A 24,320-nucleotide genomic window follows, 5' to 3' on the forward strand; every position below is an offset into this window, starting at 1 on the left:
TACATGTCGCTGTGCCCATTCCCACTCATGTGCTGCGTATTTAGATAACAAATTGCTAGGAATTAATTAAGTCGGTTTGTTTAACCTCGATGTTTGATTTCAGCAACAAAATTGTTGTATTGTTATCTACTGATTATCCTACAAACGATCAATGCATGATTCTGTGTTGGCTACAAACCAAAGACTGTGTGCGATATCACTTGAGTGAGTGATTTAGTTCAGTTTTACGCCGCACTCAGCAATATTCCAGATATCTGGTGACGGCCTGTAAATAATCGAGTCTGGACCAGATAGCCCAGTGATCAACAACATTAGCATCGATCTGCGCAATTGGGAACCGATGACATGTGTCAACCAAATCAGCAAGCCTGACCACCCAATCCCGTTAGTCGCCTCTTACGACAAGCATTGTCGCCTTTTATGGCAAGCGTGGGTTGCTGAAGACCTAGTCTACCAAGGGACCTTCATTGGTCGACATCACTTGACGTTATCCAACTTCTCGAAAAATATCCAAGGTTCTCCTTATCCTTCACCTGTCTAAGACACCAAACAACAAAAACCGTTCTACATTGTATATACTTTCTTTAATGTACTTGTAACTGTAAACTAGCGGCTAAACAACCGTAAATAATCCGTACAATGCAACTACGTCAAAATAGCGATACTCATAGGAAGACTTTGCTGAGGCCGGATTGTGAGTGCGGCTCACTCGACACATCCGATTTCGACAGAAGTGCATTCCTTATAAAATATTTACGCAGATAATAAAAATTGGTTTGAAAGAAAATATTGCATTGAAGGAAGCAGTACACATTTTACCAGTTCCTTATTTGACTTAAAACAGTCCGGCATATGCTACTCTGATGTCCAAAAACAGAACACAGTTATCAATAAATAAATAGACAGACTGAAATACACACACAATATATGCAACATGGTAGGGAGCATCAAAGGCATCGCCATCAAATAACCTTGTTTCAGTTTGGGGTAAAATCTGAATTTATTTTGCCAGTAATTCTAGTAGTTCATACTTCCATATTTCTAACTACTTCTGAGGATGACCGTAAAGGGCCTTATTTTTGTTATGTTTCTGAGAAGACTGTTATTGGGGTAGGGTGCGGACGTATTTGGCCATTCCTGTGATGACAGTGACGTAGGTGTAGGAATCAGAGGTCCAGAAAGGAAAATAACGATCCTGGTCGTTAAATCCATGGAACACCACGGGTGAATGACAGTTACTGGTCATGTTTTCATACTTCTCTTCGGGTATAATACCCTCAACTCCAAAAATGAAAGGTTCTAGCTCTCTGTGTATTTTACATTTGTCATTGATAGGGACCTTTGTCCCATTAAACAGCTCAATCCGGTTCAGTGGGTACATAGCTGGCGATGTCTGAAAAGCAGAAAGCAGAGAGTGAGTATGACAGTATGAGCATCGATTTGCTCATCTGGGAACCGATGACGTGTCATCCAAGTCAGCGAATCTGACCACCCGATCACGTTAGTCGCCTCTTGTGACAATCATGGGCAACTGAAGGGCACTATTCGAACCCGGACCTTCACGAGTGAACAGAAAACACTTATCTCGAAAGAAATTATATTTAAAAAACGCAGACCGTTTTTACTTTATTTGAGGAAAGAAAGGGACTGCAAAAAAAAAAAAAAGGTGTCATGTCAAGCCCAGGTGTACGGCCTGAGCGACGAAACCATTCACCGTTAAGTATTTACCATTCATGATTCAGTATAAACTATAGGACGCCTATTTAAATCAGAAAGCATACGGTGTATATGTATGTAATAGTGTCAATAGATTGTATATGTGGCAAGCTCATACACTTGTTCATACGCAGGTCCATAAGGTCATATTTAACAGAACCCTACCCCAAATTATGTAAATCGTAGCTGTGGATATATTCTGTCCACTGTTAAAATCGAAACGCATGACATCATCTTTCTTACCGTCGCGCCTTTGTTTGAACCTGAGAAGAAGGCGTTCCACGGTTTGTACTTGCCCCCATAACTATTTAAGTAGAGCCAGGTTACAATCTTCTTCACAGTGTCTTGAACTAGTGATGGCGTATCTGCAATGTGAGAAGAATGGAACATTCATATTGCCAGATGCCAGTAACACGGACACCACTTACTGGAATAATGTCAACAGCCAGATAATGCGAGAAAATGTCCGTTACAGCAGTTCATCATGACACGATCATGTTACGTCAGCTGGGATCTCATACCATGAGGTGTGTGTAACATTACGCCCTGTTTATCATAGTCATTGGAATGGCATGGGGCTACTGACGTTTTGTAGTCACGGTCAGCTGTTTCTGGAACTTTCTCTGTGTTCTTGGGACGTGCATAACTGTTGTTCCGCTCTCTTGGAATCCAGTATCACCGTTCTGTCACAGTGATTGATAAGCTTATCCCTACCCTGACCACTAGGTTCAGCAAAATCTGGAGTGGTTTCTTATGATAAGGAAATGACTTTTATGCCGTATCCATTGATGTCGTGGAGGAAGACTGGATGCCCTGAGTGGAGTATGTACACACCATAAGCCATTGCGTCTTCTGAAGGTATTTATGGCTTTGAACTTTTCCAGCTCACTGTTGTTTCTTTACAGAGAGCCTTGGTTTAATGTGACTTTTGTTGAAACAGTTTCACCCGAAGAAGAGAAGCTACATTCTCAAAGCACAGGCAAACTGTAGCGCAAATGGGGTTGCGCACCGCAGAGAATATGACCTGTCTTCGTATATGCGAGCGAAGCGAGCCAAGGTTGGCAACGCACTCCCTCGCTTCGGTTCGAAAAATTCATATCAAAATAACATATCGCCACCATCAAAGGTACACTCGCATTTCCTCACTGGGTCGAGCTCTCAGATTTACAACCCCCTGTTTAATAATTACTCACGTGAAATATGTTTTGTTCAACATTTCAAGCACAATTGGTGGTATTCACATCGTCCTTCGCCTCTGTTTACCCTACAAGCTCCCGTTTCAACGCAGTGAAGGAAAAAGAATAAGAAGAAATTAAAAAGAAATACCATAGTGCCTAATTTTATTAAGAACCTGTTGGGGGTTATTTGTCTTAACTGTCGTCGACCCGTCAAGGTCCCGGGGTAGAATAGGCCTTCAGCAACCCATGCTTGCCATAAAAAGTGACTATGCTTGTCGTAAGAGGCGACTAACGGGATCGGGTGGTAAGCTCGCTGACTTGGTTGACACATGTCATCGGTTTCTAATTGCGCAGATCGATGCTCATGCTGTTGGTCACTGGATTATCTGGTCCAGACTCGATTATTTAGAGACCGTCGCCATATAGCTGTAATATTGCTGAGTGCGGAGTAAAACTAAACTCACTCACTTAACTGTCGTCGTTATTGTTAGACGTTTCGTAACACTTATTCTAAAATGAATATACTTCTGGCGTATAAATCAGGGGAGGTAACTCTATGTATTCCATATGGAATAATACTCCCTCTGTTCCTTCGCTGCGTTCAACCGGAAGCTGGTAGGGGTAACGGAGTCGAAGAACGGTCTGATATATCATGAGCTGCTCACAAAATGTTGAATAAACCACACTTGACGTGAGTAATTATTAAATATGTTTGCCTGTGCTCAAAGGTACGAAGCCTGACGATGTGACATCTGGTTAAGTGGTTTACGTTTTAGAAAATATAGGATCGCGAACATATACTGAAGTTCTGTTGATAGATGATGTACTTGAATGCCATACTCAAAGTTAATGAACACCGACACTTGCACCTACCTTTATCCCAGATGATCTGCCCCGTGTGCTGATCTTCAAATGCCCAAATAGTCAGAAGTGCATTTAGAGCCATGGAGCTGGTGAAAATCCGGTCTTCCGCATTGTTCTACAATATTAAGCATTTCGGTAAGATATTTAAGGAGTAAACAAGTCTTCGCTTATCAGTTCACTTGCACCTGATTGTAATAAACACACACCGAGCTTTGTGAGTTTGAAACCGTTTCAAGATTTAAAACCAGTGTAAGAACTAGTGATGCAATTCCATCATATTTGGAAAGATAATATATGACAGAGAATGAAAATAGAATCAGTTATGGAAACAAGGATCCAAAATACCAATGTGGCACCGCTTATGAAGTGTCATATAAATGCTTTCATTGAATTTCATTTTTGAAAATGGACCAGAAACAAACTAAATGTACTCCCCCTCCCCGTTCTTAATTGTGATAGACTTGTTTGATGTTAATATTGACTTGATGCTAGTTTGAAATGAGGCTTCCTCCAATAATGTGAGGGAGTTGTTTTGTGAATGTACTTGCATGAGTGACCGTTGTTAATGTACATACTCGCCTCCTTTTCTCTATTTCAAACAGGGTCGTGTGGTTCAGCTCTCTGACTCCAAATTATGTGTTCCTAATGTCTGAACCAGGCAAGCCAGTGAACAACAGCATGGGCGTCGATCTTCGCAACGGGGAACTGATGATGTGTCAACGAAGTCAGCGAGCCTGACCACCCGATCCCGTTAGTCGCCACTTACGACAAGCGTAGTCGCCTTTTATGGCAAGTATGGGTTACTAAAGATCTACTCTGCTCAGGATCCGCACGGGTTGCGGTAAATATGCCACGGCTGTGATAGGTCATGTACACATATAGCACGTACTATAGCCTACATGAGGGAGTCATATGGTGGTTGTTTGGGGACGATTTCCGATGTATGAATTGTAAATACGTTTTCCTGGAAATCAGTGAGAGAGAGCGTTCTAGTTGTGATTGTGCCCTTTTCTTAGTTACCAGTGAGAGCCAGAATACAGTTCAAGATACACTGTCTCGCTTACAAAGCACTTCATGACCAGATTCCTCCTTATATATCTGAACTCACAACTCCGCATAATCCAGCCCTCGAACTGAGGTCACAACAGCAGAATCTCCTGACAGTACCTCCACACAGATTAAAATATTTGGTGACGGATCCTTTTCACACTCTGCCGCGGTCTTGTGGAACTCTTTACCCTTTAACCGGAAGCTCTGGATTTCTTTAAAAGACATCTCAAAACGAATTTTTCTTTCAATTCTAAGACTCATAAACAGCTCACGCTCACTTTTCATATTGTAGTATTTGTAGCGCCATAAGCATGTTTATGAGCGTGGATTTGCGCGCTCAAGAAATAGACACTATTATTATCATTTTCAAAGATTCTTGCTCTGCCCCTGGAAACAGGATGTGAATAAAATTAATATAAATAAGATTTCTCCGGGTTCGGTTATTGAAATTTTCAGTTAAAATTCATCGGTGACAATGTCAGTTCCACTCTCAATGTATGTCTCTTCATGTTGACTTGGTTCCGTCCTATTCCGCAACTTAGCGCAATAACCAGTCCAGAATGTTCAGACTGATTCATTTAACATGATACATAAATATTAATCAGTATGATATAATACATCTACGCACTTGCATGTTGCAACACTACGCTCCTAATCCTTGCAAACGCGTGGAACAGTGTGCTTACACGGAAACCTGGAAACCGTGGAAATCTCAAAGCGCGGCCCTGCCACTAGAAAAGTTTGGCGGTCTGGTACAGGTTTGATATCATATCATTCTCATTGTGCGGAACGGAACTACACTGAATAAGCGAAAAGAAAAGATTCATTGTGAATCATTTTACGACCTCTTCAAACAGGGGCAATCTGTGATGCCTTAGGTAAGGTCATGCTGCCTCAACCTCGACATAAACTACAGAAATACTGTGTTATTGAAATTTAAAATTCATTTGTAAATACCATTTTCGTATGAAACAAGGATTTGGAATTCAGTGCAACCAGAGGTGTTTGTATTGTCTATTGTCACCTTCACACGAGCAAATTCGGCAGAAAAGTAGGTCATTGTATGAATAGGTTAATGAGACTCATGTTTTGGTATGTATTTCTGAACCTCTCGAGTAGACGCATGCAGGAAACTTGGGCATTTAAGTTGTCTGGTGGTTCGAGTATTCATTCATTCTGGTTCGAGTCCTCGCAGCATATTAAAAAAACATGTCTGGTATCCCCCGCCTTAATATTACTAAGACAGTGTTGTCATGTATATTGGCACGTATTACCACAGACTTGTTGTCGTATGTAATGTCGCCGTCACCGACAAAGTCATCGTAGTAAACGGTGTCCATGCCCGACTGAGATTCAGACTTCCGCTGCTTCAGGATCCATGGCGAAGCGTAATTCCGTAGTGCGTGTTTAAAGTCCTTCAGAACCTGTTCCATTCCCTTCATTAGAAACAAACGCAATGCATTATAACACTGTATGTTTAAAGTGGTATCCTAACGTGATATCCATTTAAAATGAATTCGGTCTCAAGCTCAAAGTGGACAGCTTCTCATTATTATGAAGTTGCTGAGAGAGTAGCGCCGCACAGACCAGTTAAGAGGTTTTGTAAAGGTGGAAGTGTTGTAGGCCTTAACCGTTCGTCAAACAGAACATAATCTGGAATTCACATATTGTTTTAAAATACTGCTATTCTGACTGTGGCATGGAGTGCATGTTGGAACCTTAAGAGCAATACTGAACATGCCGTTCAAAGAGGAAATTCCCCCCAAACAAGCTGTGCCACTTAAACAGGCCTCAAGAACCATCAGCGGGTGTCCTTATTAAGTAGCCGTTTTCCATATTCATTTCGGGGTCCCCCCGCATCAACACCTCTGCAACATCACCTTATGCGGCAGTGATCCCCTCCTATCCAGGGTTTCCTGGAGTTTGTTGTACGTCCTGGCCACAAACCAGTAGAATTCAATGACTGGCGGATAGTACGTCAACGCCAGGTCAACACGATCAGAGAAATTGGTCTTGATTTGGAAAGCGAGCATTCGAGTTGTGTCGTTGTAGATGTGCTGCAATGTAAACACAAAAGCATGTTTTATCTCAGCGATTTTGTCACTAAGACAGTACCGGATGACAGAATTTGTGTTGGGTTATCCCAAAACAGGGCTCGGTTTTAGAAAGCTGTCGAAGCGCTACAATGGTCAAGTGTGGGTGTTAGAATTACCTTAGCACTACGGTCGTTTTGCGAAAGGGGTTCCGTGTTCAAATGCTTTGGGGTGAAACACCACATGGAGTTGCTCTGTACCGTAACTATCGAGATATCTACCACATGGTGTTGCTGTGTAGCTTCACAGTGGGGATATCTACCACATAGCGTTGCTCTGTACACTAACTATCGAGATATCTACCACATGGTGTTGCTGTGTACCCTAACTATCGGTGTATTAGTTAACAGAAGGAGTGAACCACACTGTGTCAAGGTACTAACATAGAAAATAGGAATTATAGTGTTATATCTACCAGAATATCTGCGTCATCCAACAATGAAGGTTCGAGAACGCCACTGATGATGCCAGCTGTCACAGCGTACATGAAGTTAGCAGATACTGTGATATCCACGTTGTTCACATTGAACGGCATCATCACACCCTTTGCAAACCATGTCCGAACTTCGTCCGTGTCCTGGATCTAGTCCAGAAATCATAGACATATTATCTTGTTTGTCATGAATATTTTGTTTGTGTGTGTGTGTGTGTGTGTGTGTGTACGTGCGTGTGTGTGTGTGTTTGTGTGCGTGTGTTTGTGCGTGCAGTAGTAACCATGAAATTATACATACATGCATGTCATATGTGTAGTTTTAATAATAGTGTTCTAGTTTCTTTTCATATAATTTCATTTGGATTTCATTTCTATTTTCGTTTTAGTCATTTTGTTAACAATTGTTTTATGATCTAAACCTTAACAATATAACAGCTGTACATAATTTCAATACAAATGTTGTGCCCATAGAGTTACACATCTATACATGATATGTACAATGTCATTGAGATCATGTTAGTATTGACAAAGACTCACAACATGCAAGTTAGTGACTTCCAGTAAGTGTCATGTTTTGAAACGGATGTAAAGTGTAGTCTACTAACCCACGTGGTTACCAGGGCGATGTCATTTCCAGCTAGCTTCTCCTGGGCCAACCACTTTCGCAGGTAGACATACGATCGGGAATCAATTGTGTTGACTCGTTGATCTCCGGAAAATGGTCTGGGCAAGCAAACGGACGCGTTACCGTTTAGTAAAGTAAATGTACAAGCATCTGGCTTATACCGAACGGATGTAAGTAATGACTTTTGTTTTCTTGGGTTTTGTAGACTAAGTTTTATTTCTGATGTATTTTCAGTTTTGAAATTAGTATACAACGAAATACGACATATGGAACTACAAAATGTGGTCCCTTTGAGTTCGTCGTATCCGCTGTTGAATATAACATGGCAATGAAGCAGTAAGGTCATGACATCATGAAACGAGAGAACTTACGTTAGAAAAGGGAATTGAACAAACGTAACAGCCTTTCTAGGATTGTTTTTTTTTTTAAATTTTGGATAGCACTCAAATTATCTCTGTACGTATAGACCTGCTTGCTGTTACAGTTTACATACTACAGGATAGGAGGAAATGAAGCAACTGTATATTAGAGTTCCCAGGCACAGTTTCAATACTACCTGCTATTAACTGTTCATATCTATATGGATTCGTCATGCAACGTATAGTATATTATATTAGTTATAACATATGTTCAATTTGATAACTTTATGAACGGTTATGTACGATATCCATGGATTTCACATATTATGATATTTATAAACCTTGTATGCCAAAATTGTGTGTCAGTCTGCATTGCGAGGCACGCGGAGAACTATGTGGCCCGTGCATGTATATGTGTGAGCATTACGAGTTGAAGCAGTGAGAACAAACTGTGAGGGTGGTTGTTTTAGGATGAAATAGTACAGCGTTATTACATGTAATGTAAAGGTTTGTGTGTGATAAAACCTGAATTAGACTACTGCTGAAGAAACATGAATATATATATATATTCCTGATCTGAATACACATTGTCAGTTAGAAAATGCTTGAATGTAGAAAAGTGTTTGTTCTTGTGATTACGGCATGTTAATATAGAACATACTATAGTGTTATTTGTGAGTCCGATCCGGAACTCTCCGTAACACTCTCGCTGTAAGACATCAAGTCCTACATGGGGCTTTAAACGAAATGATCTTGAACGTATAATTAGGACAGACGGTACACCAAATGAAAAAATTGATACGCTACCCTCCAACCTTTATGAATTACTTTTTTAAAAAAAACTACCAAAGATATGTAAACACGTATTGAGAACGCTTAAGAACACAGGTTATGCAAGTCACGTAAAAAGAGTTCTCAAATGCAAATAAGTGAAATGCAACTTTTTCAGAAGAGTTACATGGTCCTGTTTTCAACCATGCCGAAATAAACCAATACCAGCGATTACGATGTCCAAAGCAAAGGTTGAAACAAACTTCTGCTTTGAGACAAAGATAGACCATTTGAATTCACCAGTTTTCTAGTATCAAAACAAGAAATAGTTGTAGAAGAATCTGTAAAATTGTAAAAAATGTCATTCTTTTAAGTGATTTTCTGTTGATTTGAATTAGTGAAACCAAGAGCAACGTGTCTTTGATATTGGCAAAAGAATGTTTAGGAACACATTATCTTTGTTAACATAATTATTTGCGTGCAATGATTTGCTTTCAATGTCATAATTATACCAGTCGTCAAAATGTATCAATATTCAAGCAGAATTTCCATCAATTTCTCGCGTAAAATGATCATACAGGATATAAAGAGTGTATGATACGATGCACAGGCACGGGAAATGTGCCTCGAATAAAAGCTGAAGAAACAGAGAGAGAAAGAGAGGATGGTAGGTCGACGTAATATGCAGCAGAAAGTGTCCTTCTCGCTTGAGTAGATTTTAAGAAATTCATTAGGGAAGGAGGGTAATGTTTTTTTTTGACGTTTAGTGTATAACTTCAGACCTTTCACCTGATGCTTGTTCCGACTGACTAGAACCTGCTTATATTACGGATTAGAAGAAGAGCGGATCATTGAACAGATGAAAACGTCTCTGGTGTCCTACAGCCGATGCAAACGTCTTACATACTACCATTTTGGTGCATCTGAGCAAGTACAACTTCAAACTCTATATATTACTACACTGCAAACGATGTAATGGAAAACTTATTCCTGTGCGCACAAACTGACGCATACATTTAACACATAGCCAAACATGTAAACGATGTACGGTGTTACCTGTACGCATAGCGTTTTAGAGCATCGAACACAGATGTCAGGTTGGGGTTCTGGGACATCCACAAGTCAGAGACCTCTGGGAAGGTATGAGATGTTTCCTTCAGCACTGAACCCAGGCCGATATTAAGAAACGTGTCATCAAAATCCGGTGGTACATGAAACACCGACATATATCCGTCTCTGCAAGAAATGAAAATCAGTGTAATCAGTGACATAATGGTTTGAACATAGGGCTTTTTCTGGGTCACATCTTGTTTTATTCTGGATCACAACGTTTCGGGGTTTGATCAAGCTCCATCACCACTGTTCAGTTCCACCTGATGATGGGACTAAAACAAGCCCCGAAACGCTGTAATCCATAATAAAACAAGAACACGTAACCCCGAAAAATCTCTATGTACATCATGTAGCATCTTCTAAAATGCCAATCAAACATCAGACATAATGGTTTCTTGAAGAACACATTACGGCGTTTTATAGTTCTTGAAGTGTCAAGTGAAAGACAAACAACAGAGAACAACAGAGAAACAGGTTACACTGGATGGAATGTGTTTGGTAATACTGATTTATGACGTTAAATATACGTATTGTATGTTGCGAGGACATTACCTAGATCTCATGAGCCGTACCATAATATCTTCAATGTCCTTCAGACCAAGTTTCTCCAGCTCAGCATAAGTCCAGTTTAATGGCAGATATTTTGTCGCTTCTATAAGATCCACCAAGTTTCGAGGACTGCTGTCCCAAGTCTTTAATGTTTCATTATAGACTTGTGGCCAGAACGTCATCAACGAATTATTGAAGACAGCATTCTTGTCGCGATGATCCTTTATGGCGTCAAGACCGGCATTGAAACCTTCCAGATTGTAACCTGTCATATCTCCATATTTACTGAACTCTGCCAGAATCTCCATCACATACGCTGTGGCAAACATGTTGTTGTCGAACACCCCAAACAGCTGCCTGAACAGTGCCAGGTCTGGGACACCGTGGAAGTACTGCTTCACATAACTGGGCCAGACTCCCTTGTTTTCCGCCCATTCAAGTATAGGCACGTATTTTTTGTCCTTCTTAACCTGGGCATTTTCAACCAGATCTCTCATGACTCGTATAGAACTTTCTATCTCTTGCTTAGTAGGGGAGGCGGACGCACCGACCAGCGTCAGTAAGAACCAGCAGAATATTAGGACAGCCATGGCGTACTGAGAAAGGCTAACACCTTGGTAAGCGATTTCGAAGCAGTTTTTATATATATATATATACAACGTATGACACACGAAGACTTATGTGAACATGGAACAAGGGCACATATGTTTATCGCTAAAAAGGGCACGTTATGGGCCATGGCTATCGCGGCTTAGGTCATCAATAAATTATGATGTCTATTTCGTGATTCATGTTACATGCATATGCGAGCTTATTGGGCAAGTGAGTGAGTGAGTGAAGGCCGATTTTTAGCAATATTCCTGCAATGTGGCGGGTATACTCCAAATGGTCTTCACACATTGTACCCATGTGTGAAATCAAATCAGGAGATTCGGCGTGACGAGCGGACTCCTTAACCACTTTCCTAACCCAAGTGGAACATAGGTTCAGATCAGAAATATATGAAACGTTCATTTTGTTTTAATCAGTGAACGAGTGTGTTGAGTATGTATTAACATGACTAATACCGTACTTTATGTCAAATGTCAAAAGGAACAATTGTGAAAGTTATGCCTATGTTCGCGCGGTCCTCATCCAAAACGAACTTTAACCTTAGAATGGTTCGAGCGTGATGATTAAGCATATCATTGAAAACTAACTGTACATATTGTATTGACCACAGTGTCCTCTGGGTGACATGCTAATTTTCCTTGATTAATTCAAACAATGTCTTCTGTTTGTTTCGTCCATACGCAACTAATCTAGGATGGATACAGTTGCCTATAGGGATGTGTAAAACTAGAGGTTGATACAATGAACATCATACTGTTGGTTTGCCTTCACATTCAGTTGAACTTGTCGCGGACTGTGAACATATCTGGTGGAGAATGCCCGGATAGCCTCGTAGTTCAATAATCGAAGACCTTACAAAGAATGTACATATTCGAACAGTGGGTGGTTGTATCTGAGTCATGCAACCAGGAGCTACAATTCTACTCAACCATTACATCACTCACTGTATATAGTAAATATGGAATGCTGAGGATGTTTCAAGGTGACATCTTTACTGAAGTGCCGTCACTTTGGGACAGTAAAGCGTGTAATTATATCCTGACATATTTCAAAATATTTTAACTATGCTTAAATATCAACTTTACATAGCATTAAAGACAAGGGCTCTCAATTCTGAAAAAGACACCTGGTTACATACTTGATCATACGATTTCTCTTATCTTATCAAGCAAGCGTTTTGAAGCTTGCCATATTTAAAGAGACTGAAATTCAACCCATTTAGATATATTAGAATATTTATTTAAACATGGTGCTACAGCACATAATATTGTTTTTGTTGATTCCAGCCGTTACGAGCAATGATCTTCCATTTGACCTACAGTCGCTGCACATGGCGATTGACGCCTTGACGTTGGAGGTTATGGACCTGCAAGTACCGAAGACAAGGCACTTCTTTCCTCCATTCAGATGGGATGAAGAACAAGGAATGTGGCCAAGTGATGTCAAGCTGAACTTCCACGGTTACCCAGATTTTTCATTGTTCAGAGACCTTTTCGGGATATTCGACAACAATATGTTCGCGACCACCTACATTATGGCTTGTCTGATCGAAGGACGGCGGTATATCAACAGTACAACGTATGGACCAACACATGAAGAAATGACCAATGGTTTAAATGCCATTAAGAATCACCATGATATGAACGTGAAATATGCCAACTCACTTATGACCTTCTGGCCTCAGAAATACAACGAGACTCTTGGAGCTTACAACAGTTACCCAGTCAACCTCAATGACCTCATCAAAATGACAGATGCGATGCCACTGAATGCAACGTATGAGTTCCTCGAGAAGCTGGGTCTAAAAAATGTTGAGAGGATCGTTAAAGTTTTAATGGGAATCAGGTCTGTAAAAACTTTGTCGACCATATGACTTCGTAATGTGATACTTAAGTACCATGACAAGTCCGGTAATCTCTTCTGTAGATAGTATAGACGCTAGTTAGAATGCTGCTGTACACCAGAGTATGTTACTGTGCAGGGAAGAGGGGGAGTTCAGATCATGCTCTCAATATTACCACTGCAGATAAAGCAAATTGGATAGTAATATACTCCTCACACCAACAATTAAGCAACAAGTATTTTCAGTGTGATGTCTTTATCAATCTCGATAGCGTTTCTTTACCGGCATGTTATTGGAAGGTAAATATTCAAAGAATGCATAACGTGACTGTCAAGCTGCTTTATCTGGTAACATTGACAGTATCACCTGTTGACGAGATGCACCGACTCAATAGATTCAACGCAGTGGTCAATGTCTGAGCACTCTTAACCGTTAGTTTTCTACCGTGTTGAAGCACACAACTGTAAACGAAATCACAATGGGGGTGTTAATCTTCGGTGCCTGTCATTCTGGATGTCCTTTACACAGTAAGTCGGACGGTTGAAAAAGTCAAACTCCTATTCAAAGCGGACTTTAACAGAACCCACAAAGTTATTCGAAGCAAACAGCAGTCTATGTTTTGCTCTCCATGAGTCAGAGAAGCACTGTCTTGCCTTCTGTAAGCGTAACGCAGTTTTCTATTCCTGTATTTTGTGATACAGAGGCGGTTACACACAGGCGTTTCACATTCCCCCGGACTTTGATGACACCTTCCTGAACATTGGCCTTGGTTCCATCTTGTCAGAGATGTCCCACCTGTACCCGACCTTCGACAAGATCTGGAGAGGCCACAACACCAATCTCACGTCTGTGTTCGACGCACTCAAGCACTACGCCTACAGGTCAGTATGCTACAACTTGTTCAGCTTGACCTGACCAATTCTCCACACATGCATGACCCTGGAGGTCGATAGGTACAATCAGCAGATCCAGTTAGCTCCATTAAATATGGGAGTAGAGAATGTTATTAATGTTGTTTTTGTGCTAAAGCATGTGTTTATTGAACTGTTTATATGGTAAAGTACCATCTATTCTGGTTTACTAGCTTTACAACGTGTAGTTATTTCCATAAGCCGATTCACACTCGCTGCCACTACCTACACCCAGTTCAATTATCATTGGAAACGCCAGTTGTTGCTACGGCTGATCGCTGCCGAAAAAAAACATCTGTAGGGCATTGTTTGAAAAAAGTTAGAGCATTGCTGGCGATTTCTCGACACCGAGACCTTGTCTCGGCTGTTCGGACATGCTGACAATCAACTTACAACTGTGCACCCCTTCACAATAATCGACCCGACCAGTTAGACCCCACGCAATGCATTAGTACTCACTTGATCAAGTCTAACTGAGCAAGCTGTAGGGTTAACCTTTTAACCATGGCGACAGCTCATACAGTGGAAGATAGGTGGTTTAATGCCTTGGTCCGATAATACTAGAATACGTTTAAATATGGTAATACTAGTATTCAGCCCCTGTCAACAGTTAACACGCAGGTATACACAATGTCTATTTATATACCACCCATCACAAGTTTAGACTCACTGATGTAAAATGTACCCACTTACTTCAGTCAATTGTTCTAAAGTTGAATTAGCAAAATAGTCCATTCTGTTTAAAGGCACTGTTTACACTGGCGTATTGTGAAACAAACTCGTAGCGTTGGAAAGACTATTATCATGAGTTCATGAAATGAAGAAAATCAGGGAACATTGACAAATTCTTGGTTGCTGTTGGTTAGTTTTAGTTTAAACATATTCTATTCACAATGTGAAAAGGAATGGGACAAGTTCTCTTCATTCATTAAACCCCTTTCCGAAAGCTGTTGCATTTGGTTTCTCCAAGATGGTGGAAAACTTCATTTTCCATGTAAACATTATGAACAAACACACACGCGCGCTCGTATGGTGAGTGCTTTACGTGAATGGGTAGTGCATATTGCGAATGAAATGCTAGAAGCGGTTGCCTGCGTATTACCAATAATGGATCTGTTATGACCAAACCGTAATTACCCCATGCACAATGATGATAACAGAGTGACAGTAGCGTGTCGATAATCGATATAAATAAATTACCAATATGAATGTATATAATATTAACTCTTGCAAGGCATTCCTCTTGCTTTTCACTCAGGCCGTTCTCTGGAAACCAAAGAGTAAACACCATCGACCCAAGAACGTACTACTACTTGCGACGCTGGTTGCAGCAGGAGAAACAGGCGGGACACGATGTAGCCTTGGTGCCGACATGGGTATGCATTCATGGATATGAGAAGTTCGTAGAATGGTAACATCGTATTTAAAACATTACTATAGAAGTCTTCTTTCCATAACATATTTAGAATAGCGTCACGTCGGGGTATGTTAAAGGTGGTCACCAGTGCTGTTAATACCACTGTACCAGTAGGAGTATGATTCATGTGAGAAATGTGGACACTTTACTATGGATCTTATCAGAGACTGATTGCGGGTCGTGGGACATGTTTCATATGGTGACCTCAGAAAGACCCTGGCACTAGAGCAGTAGCTTATTCCTCAGTACTATACTAGTATCTCAATGGTATGAGACGAGGTATGCCAAAGAGACCAAACCAGCACAAAGTGTCATCCGTTTAAACATATAATGATACAAAATTATGTTATTACGTTCAGATTGCGGTATGGAACACAGCACTGGACATTGCAATACATAAGAAAAGGCAGACTCACGGATGTCAAGGTCTTATTGTGAATAACACGCCGTTTCGGAGTATATTCTTGCTGTTTCATCCGATGAAGGAACAAGCATACATACCGAAACGTCGTGGTATTCTCAAAAAAGAAGTTGACATCCATATATATAGCTTTTCTTAATATGTATTCCGCTTCTAAATGCCCTTCAAACATTTGATTTATACGCATGGTCAGTTTACAAATGCATACGTGTGCATTTTAAAACACACGAATCTCATCTAAATCGTCCAAACACAGCTACCATATGCATGAGTCTGCACTGAAGGTGCTCTGTGGATTCTTCTTGTTTTTAGTCCATGATTTAGTCTATAGTTCGTGTTTTATGAATACTTGAACTATTGCATATACTATGAACTGATGCGAGTACGACCCTAGCCAAGAATCATATGAAGCGTCCGTAATATCATGCATTTCCGCCAACCTTGGTCCACAATGGTGGTCAGAAGATCGCTCAATTCTCACGTTCAGCAATGTTAGTCACAATTAAGATATTGTTTTGAAAAATATTGTTATGCATTTGGTTTCTTTCGTTGAAGTTTTTGTCACCGAATACAGATCCAGGACACTGACGAGGTACGGATTTGGTTCGACAAGGGAGTCATGATGCCATTCAACGTCAACAATATCGACGTCACTGTGTGTGCCAACTTCATCTTTGGCGTCACCAATGGAATCATTAATGGGCTCTTCCAGCCATCACTGCTGGATGATCCAGAAATAATGGTCTGTCCATAAATATTTTAACGCAGAGAAGCTGAATGAATTCTCAAAGCAATATAAATAATAAATAATAATAACATAATTATTATGATAACCATTTATAAAGCGCATGGCATCACCGAGAACACCATTAAAGATTATACACACATTTACACTGATAAAACAAATGGAAGGCAAAATGTAATGCTTCATAATGTCTGCGCACTCCGTTTATGCTCTGTGCGTCTATGCATGTTTCCAGATAAAGTTGAGTGTTTACTCATTACGATACATATTTGATAAGAAGTACAGATGTGTGCCATTTGGTGTAGCTATGCATTTCATCCATGAGTAAATATTACTTAATTTGGTATATCATTTTAGTAAACCTGAGGCGATGGGGGTAGACAAAACGTTCAAACGTTAAGACGTCATGCCGAAAGACCCAGATTCGATTCCCCACATCGGTACAATATGTAAAGTCTATTTCTGGTTTCCTCTGCCATCTTTGATGCCATGTTCTTAAGAGGGACATATACTAAATTCGTTCACTCGAGTGTTGTGCAAATAGTTGGGTCATGATCTATCTGGGATGGTCTATGGTGGTTGAAGTACATGTGTTAAGTCTCTCAAAATGCCACAATTCGCTCTTTATATACCACAAAAAAGATGATTGTGATTTTGAAGATCTATTTTTTCAACATCCCTTACATTCAGAATCATCCACATGTTTGTGGGTTTCGTGAAGGTTAGCGACCTTCCGCACTTCGGAATCTCTTCCACAAGAATCTTCAAGACCTTATACACATGCGCTGCTCGACGTGGCGACGAATGATAGCTTCTTTTTAATTATATGTCCAATTATGAATTATTTGTCAATAGGACGACGGAAAGACATAGTTGTCAAACCACAATGAGTGTAAGTTATTCTTCCTTTCAGCAAATCTATAATGATACATCTCGGATGATCGCATTCCAAGTCCAGACCAATTTCTCTGACAGAGCAGACCTGGCGTTGACATACTATCCCTCTGTCATTGAGTTCTACTGGTTTGTGGCCAGGACGTGCAACAAGCTCCAAGAAACACTGGACAGGACTGGATCCCTGCCACATAAGGTGAGTGCATTTTTTGAGAGACCAGTCAGTAGTAATGTCATGCTGAAAATTTGCGATCAGTGGTTTACAGAATCAGCTTCTCTTGATTGATTACGATTGCAATCACGTTGATGAAAACCTCTGTTCAAAATATATACGTTCATCGACAACGGGCAAGCTGTATTAAGATATTGGTAAATTTCCAGACAAAGGTTGTACGACATACAACACAGTATAAAGGTTTTGGAACTAAATGAACACACGATTTGCGACTGTGTAGCGAAGCACTACTCTTGCAGGGAATGGAACAGGTGCTCGTGGACTTCAAGCGTGTACTGAGAACATACGCTAGCCCCAGGGTTGTGGCTCAAGGCCACTCAGGTTCTCATAACGGCTATGACGTCATGTACTATGACGACTTTATCGGCAATGCAGACAAAACATATGAAAATCAAAGTGTGGTAAGTATATGAGTAAGTCAATGAGTGTTCTATTACATCACTTATAGTAGAGTTCCATGAACATCGGAGTTAAAAAATATAATTGAAAATCAAAGAAGCACAAAAACATTTAACCTATACGTTCGCGCCTATAAAATGATTGGCGACGGTCCGGTAGCCTATAGGTTAAAGCGTTTGCTAGTCATGCCGCAGATACGGGCTCGATTCCCCACATGGGTACGATGTGTGAAGCCCCATTCTTGTGTCCCACACTGTGATTTTGCAGGAATATTACCAAACTCAATCATTCACTAATACGAATGACCAGTGTTTTTATTTGTGTTTTACATGTGGATTCAGTATTACCCATTCATATCATTTACATGTGAAACTATGTTTTGCAGAACAACGCAGATGACCGCATCTTCACGACCTCCATGGCTCTGAACGCCTTGCTGACTACGTGGACAACACAAGACCAGAACACCGAGAAGGTCATCTGGGATAAAGGTAGAGACGCACATTTTTGTTCACAGAAGAGTCATCGTTAAGTAGCAACTCCGTTCTCACGACATATGATCTACCTTCGACTGTAACATTTCACGGGATCTAGAACGTCTGTCCGATTAAGTGCAAACACTTAGATGGATGGAAAAATACATCCTGTTCAGTTTTAATTTGTTATGCGTCAAAACGGTGAATATCTCGGCTTGATACTGATATATGAAATGTATTTGGGACTACATGTATACTAATGTGTACAACCCCGCACTTTCAATATGAAAAAAGAATTAATTTTGCTATAAATCCACTTACCTCTTACCTCAAGCGTTTAGGAAGAATCTCAAATTATGAGATGGGGTGAAACGTACTAGATGAGAAAGGAAGTAACAGCAAAAAGCATAGTGTTATCTTATATGTACATACAAACACACACACACACACACACACACACACACACACACACACACACACACATACATACGTACATACGTACGTACATATTAGATTCTCATGTATGTGTTTTTTTCATTTTACATAGATACACCCGATAATGTAAAGACTGCAGTCGACAAAATCGTCACCTGGTTGTATTATTTCGGTTTCAAGGATGGGTTCGAACCTTGGAATGCCTTTTTTTCCGGTTCCTACAAGGGACTTACAGTACGTATACATTTTGAAATCATTACAAGCAAATTATATCATTATACTGAACAGCAAAAGAAACGCAAATTTCGTAAAAAAATAATAAATGTGAAGTTACTAAACGTTCTTGTTTAAGTCTTCTATTTAACGCGTTGCGTCTCTTTTGCTGTTCAGAATAGTTCATGGTAGTATAGTAAGATGTCCGTACTTCGTAGTGGGGCGCAAACAGTACTCAGAGGAACACTATCTTTCGTAAGGTGTAAAAAATTGGCAAAAATACTGTTACCACTTACTAACGCCTAACTAAAGGGATGTTTGCACATTTTCTAGGCCTAATGATATACTGAAATCAAAACATAAAAGCGTAATTCTGGAATTAATATCGATGTACGTTTTGAGAGACTATTTGAGTTCTTTTTTTCAACTGTGAAAGGGTGGTGGGGTTTCCTGGAAGACCTAGGTTTGATGTCTCTCATATTTATGTGAAGCGTATTTCTAGTGTCCTCCACCGTGATATTGCTATAAAATAGGTAAAAGAGCCTTATAATCAGCCGTGAACGATGTGGACATGCATATTGTTTTAGACGTCTCTAGATCAGGAGATGTGGATTCCGTGGTGGGAAGAGTATGATGTCTCAGAAGAGTCCGTTTTTACCATTTCTGAATGAAACACAGAAATATTTTCCAAAATACACGTACACAAAGCATGATTTAAATTTTCAAAAGAAAGATACAGATAGAAAACAACATACAGCGTGTTCATGTTACTATATTTCTTTAAATTTGGCCATTACTGTGGTTGACGTCGTTTGCATATATTTGCATACATTTATAGCTGAAATGAGGCCATGTTTTTAATCATTTGTGTTTTCCAACTATGTTCAAGGAACCTGGTTATTTAATTAACATTTTTGTTTGATAGGAAAGGCATGTTGCTAAGTTGGAATCTAAAGGCTTATTTCATCAATATAAAACGAGTTGCTTAATCAGGATCTATGTCCAGTTCTGTCAGTGATCGGCTGCTCATCTATGCCAGACTCGTGGCTCTCGACGTACGGCGGTCGTTGCATGAGGAGAAGGATTCGTAAAATCCCTTATGTCTGAGTATGAAAATCCCAAAAATGGACCAGACCACGGTGCCTGTTAGATGTAAAACTTGCCATCTCCGACCAAAACTTACCTGCCCACGAAATGTTTTCGGGCCCGTGAATTTGAGAATCTGGCTGTCCTTGTAGAAAATAACCCGTCCCGGGCGGTCAGGCAAGCTGGCATTTCGATGCCTGTTAAATCCAGCCATCTCGCATAGCATCCTCACAACACAAGACAACATGTGTCTCCAAACTGCTACAGAGCTGTGCCACGTGTCAGACCTCATAAATAGTGTCTGATCCACCTGATCCGTAAAACAATCAGTTGAAGTTAAACGTCTTCGGCTCCTTCGGTTTCCCTTGTACAAGGGACGCAACTCTGCATTTACTGGCGTCACAAGCCACTGGGCAGTTTGTGACCTCCATATCAGACTCGTTCATCATACTCATGGCTGGGGATAGGGTTGAGACGTTAGGAAAAAGTGGAACCGAGTACCCGCAGGAACGTACCCGAATCGGAATCGAGTACCCCGTGTACAACCCGTTCTGTCAATAATATTCAGTTTGAGTATTCTTAATATTCAATCACGATTTCACACAGATTATTGTTTAAAATTTTAAAGGGTGCACACATTAAAACGTATCTCTAGCTACTTATTTACGCACCCGTGAAGGTCCGGGGTAGAATAGGTCTTCAGCAACCCATGATTGCCATAAAAGGTGACTATGCCTGTCGCAACAGACGACTAACGGGATAGGGTGGTCAGGCTCGCTGACTTGGTTGACACATGTCATCGGTTCCCAATTGCACAGATCGATGCCCATGTTGCTGATCACTGGATTGTCTGATCCAGACGCGATTATGTACAGACCGCCGCCATATAGCTGGAATATAGCTGAGTGCGGCGTAAAACTAAACTCGCTCACTCGCTATTGTACATTTATTTAAACAGATACAGTGAGAGAGTGAACCATTACAGATTGTGTGAACATTATGTTCTTGTTGTTACTGTAATTTTACTACACACTGCCCATGCTGAGATAAATTACAGTCATTAGTACTAAGATCCATTAATCGGACAATACCGATGATGTAAATATGTGTTACGTCAATAACGAAAAGGACAAGTTATTATCTGCCCTTGTCAGTAAAGAGTTCTCTCCCTTTCCAACTACTCCTGGGTGGGAGCATCAGCTTTGTTTTGCATGTGTTATTTTGTACATGAAAATATGGCTAAAATGTATAATAGGAGTGATAAATATCGCAAATACTAGTATCTTCATTGTGTTGTGGACAATACGTGTCATTTGTTGATGTCTGATAAGCCTCACTACATATAAAGTGTGATGTCATGTTCTAATTTGTCATGGGTATAGGTAGTTTTATCAGTTCAGGACATGTGTTATAGCTCCCAAGTTGTATTACAGGCTTTACTCGAGTATATGTATAATTACCAGTGTTGTTTTGCAGCACTGGTTTTTCCTTTTATTGTCATACCAGCATCCTATAAATGATCGAATCGTGGCTAAAGAGTCCTGTTATGGCTACAATAGAGAAATACGCAAAAGTGTACAATGCTGACATATCATTAGTCACGAGCTTGACCTTGAGATCAAGGTCACGTGCTACATTCAGTATTGCCTGTGTCAAATTCAAAACCGGGCCCCGTTCCTGTAAGTGATCGCAGCTACAATTAGTTGTACGATCAACGATAAACTATCAACGATCAACTTTACAGTTATCGTAAATGAGAATTTATTGTCGTTCCTTAAAGCTGTTCTGTTTAAATTATAAGTCTCGCGATAGTAAATCTTTCGATCATAAATTACAATCGTGATCTTCTGCGCGAAAGTTAGAAATAATGCGTTTACATTACTTCCGGTTGGTGAGAGTTGCTTCCCCTTCCAAACACACGACGTACACTAAGTGTCTGAGGCACAGGAAAGCAGAAGGTCTAACTTTCAAGCAAATAAACTCGATATTCTCGTTGAGGAGGTCACATGTAATTAGACGGCCTTATCTGGAGCACCAGTGGCAACTCTTAGCGGCGAAAATCAAAGGGAGACTGTAGTATATTATAGCGTCATTGTAAACATCAAAGAACACAACTTCGGTCTCGAAATATCCACTATGGCCAAATTTCCGTCTCCTTTGTCTCTTAATTACAACAAACTCTGCCGTCTTGTACATACACAACAATCGATTGTAAGTAAGTTACGAACTGTCATAGGCAACGTACGGAACTGACTGTAACGACCACTGCAAAACTTACTACTGCTTTGAGAAACGGTGAGTGATCGTAAGTTAGGTTTACAATGGGATTGTAACATTTGCAACTATTGTAGAGTTACAGTTGCTTTGAGGAACGGACTTTGGAGTCCAATGGATTGTGCATGATATATGTTTACGAGACTGACCCGTGAAGGTCCCGGGGTAGAATAGGCCTTCAGCAACCCATGCTTGCCATAAAAGGCGACTCAGCTTGTCGTAAGAGGCGACTAGCGGGATCGGGTTGTCAGGCTCGCTGACTTGGTTGACACATGTCATCGGTTCCCAATTGCACAGATCGATGCTCATGTTGTTGATCACTGGATTGTCTGATCCAGACTCGATTATTTACAGACCGCCGCCATATAGCTGTAATATTGCTGAGTGCGGCGTAAAACTAAATTCACTCACTCACTTACGTTTACGAGACTGCAATTTAACTTCACATCGTTATTGCAGACGGACACATTTCTGTATCCGATGAACCGACTGGAACTGTTCAACGGCACAAGAGTCAACCCCCCTGTTCATACCCATGGACATGTCATAATGGGGGTTGAAGACGTCATACCAGAAAAGGAATACCAAGAAAAGATGAAGCATGTCTGGGGCCACTACAACACGCCCACTGTCTTTCACGGCTACAACGACAACGCGGAGTTCTTCCCCTTCTGGTCCTCCAGCGCCTACACCTACGTCATCCAGATGCTGGGCCTGGGGAAGTATGCGAGGACGATGGATAATTAGTGCATGAGTTAATCACCATGAAGGATTATTACCGCCTTTAGAACATCGTCTTATAATTACAAAATGAAGATGGAAGATACCATTATGTACCAAGGGAAGAAAGAATCTGTGTCCATTGTGTATCTTTAAATCTTAATCGAATAGATGACGAATACCATTTCATTTTGATTTTTCTCAGATATGTCAAAGAACGTAAATATTACATTACTCATTATCATTGGCAAGACCTTAGGGTCTATGAACTTGTACAATTACCTGCATGCAATAACAATAAAACCATTACATATTTTATATAGTGTCAAATGATGAGTTCTCACGCTTTGAAGCATGTCCTTATACTTATTTGTTTTCAATTTCAAGACGAGGAGCCAACTGGTTCAAGTCTTGAGAGAGTTTATGAACTGTTTTGTTCTATGAAATGTACAGTTTGATTGATTAAATATTGCAACTAATTATGCTATGTGGAACAAAGATAATCGATCTATAAATCTATAGGTTTTACACCATTTATGGCATCCATCGCGAATTAAATGCGCCCACTGGTATTAGTTACAGATATTTTAATCTACGAGACCATCTGTTGCATGAGGTTATTAAACCCTGGAGCCCAAGTCCACAAGGTGGTAGGCAATTCGTAAGCCAATGATATAGTATAGATTTATGGAAGGGCATCACATTACAGACGCTTGGTGGATCGACATCGAGGTCTACAACGAGAGTTTTATAACCAGAGTCCCTGTTCCTCGGAGCAATCAAAGAGCTATGACAGTCGTAAGTCTATATTGCAGAGTGGGAGTTACGCGCCAACAGCAGGGATCAACACGTGACCTTTCCAGATCCGGTTGACCACGTGTCACCTCT

The 24,320-nt window shown here is 40.5% G+C and overlaps 2 protein-coding genes across 2 annotated transcripts; one reads left to right on the forward strand and one right to left on the reverse strand.

Moving 5' to 3' along the window:
• Positions 1-562: 562 nt before the first annotated feature.
• Positions 563-11,371, reverse strand: LOC137267992 (uncharacterized). The gene is made up of 9 exons (XM_067802456.1): positions 10,755-11,371; positions 10,146-10,325; positions 7,940-8,057; positions 7,317-7,484; positions 6,689-6,865; positions 6,083-6,244; positions 3,768-3,873; positions 1,960-2,081; positions 563-1,393 (listed from the first exon to the last, which is right to left on the reverse strand). Exons 1-9 carry the CDS (start codon positions 11,339-11,341, stop codon positions 1,103-1,105), a joined length of 1,911 nt encoding a protein of 636 aa, XP_067658557.1. The 5' UTR covers positions 11,342-11,371; the 3' UTR covers positions 563-1,102.
• Positions 11,372-12,521: 1,150 nt separating this feature from the next.
• LOC137267993 (uncharacterized) lies at positions 12,522-23,750 on the forward strand. Its single transcript, XM_067802457.1, has 9 exons — positions 12,522-13,208; positions 13,908-14,087; positions 15,376-15,493; positions 16,530-16,697; positions 17,614-17,790; positions 18,069-18,230; positions 18,614-18,719; positions 19,252-19,373; positions 23,172-23,750. The coding sequence occupies exons 1-9, from the start codon at positions 12,610-12,612 to the stop codon at positions 23,457-23,459; spliced, it is 1,920 nt and encodes a 639-aa protein (XP_067658558.1). The 5' UTR covers positions 12,522-12,609; the 3' UTR covers positions 23,460-23,750.
• Positions 23,751-24,320: the final 570 nt, after the last annotated feature.

This window comes from Haliotis asinina, chromosome 16 (genome assembly GCF_037392515.1).
Source record: "Haliotis asinina isolate JCU_RB_2024 chromosome 16, JCU_Hal_asi_v2, whole genome shotgun sequence".
Taxonomy (NCBI): Eukaryota; Metazoa; Mollusca; class Gastropoda; order Lepetellida; family Haliotidae; genus Haliotis; species Haliotis asinina.

Excerpts from the sequence above, each read along its gene's own strand:
- LOC137267993 (XM_067802457.1), top strand. The coding sequence starts at position 12,610 with ATGGTGCTACAGCACATAATATTGTTTTTGTTGATTCCAGCCGTTACG. Across the intron at positions 16,698-17,613 it reads TGGATGATCCAGAAATAATG|CAAATCTATAATGATACATC; the intron begins GTCTGTCCATAA and ends TCTTCCTTTCAG. Across the intron at positions 17,791-18,068 it reads CTGGATCCCTGCCACATAAG|GGAATGGAACAGGTGCTCGT; the intron begins GTGAGTGCATTT and ends CTACTCTTGCAG.
- LOC137267992 (XM_067802456.1), bottom strand. The coding sequence starts at position 11,341 with ATGGCTGTCCTAATATTCTGCTGGTTCTTACTGACGCTGGTCGGTGCG. Across the intron at positions 2,082-3,767 it reads GCAGATCATCTGGGATAAAG|ATACGCCATCACTAGTTCAA; the intron begins GTAGGTGCAAGT and ends CTCACATTGCAG. Across the intron at positions 1,394-1,959 it reads GTTCAAACAAAGGCGCGACG|ACATCGCCAGCTATGTACCC; the intron begins GTAAGAAAGATG and ends TCTGCTTTTCAG.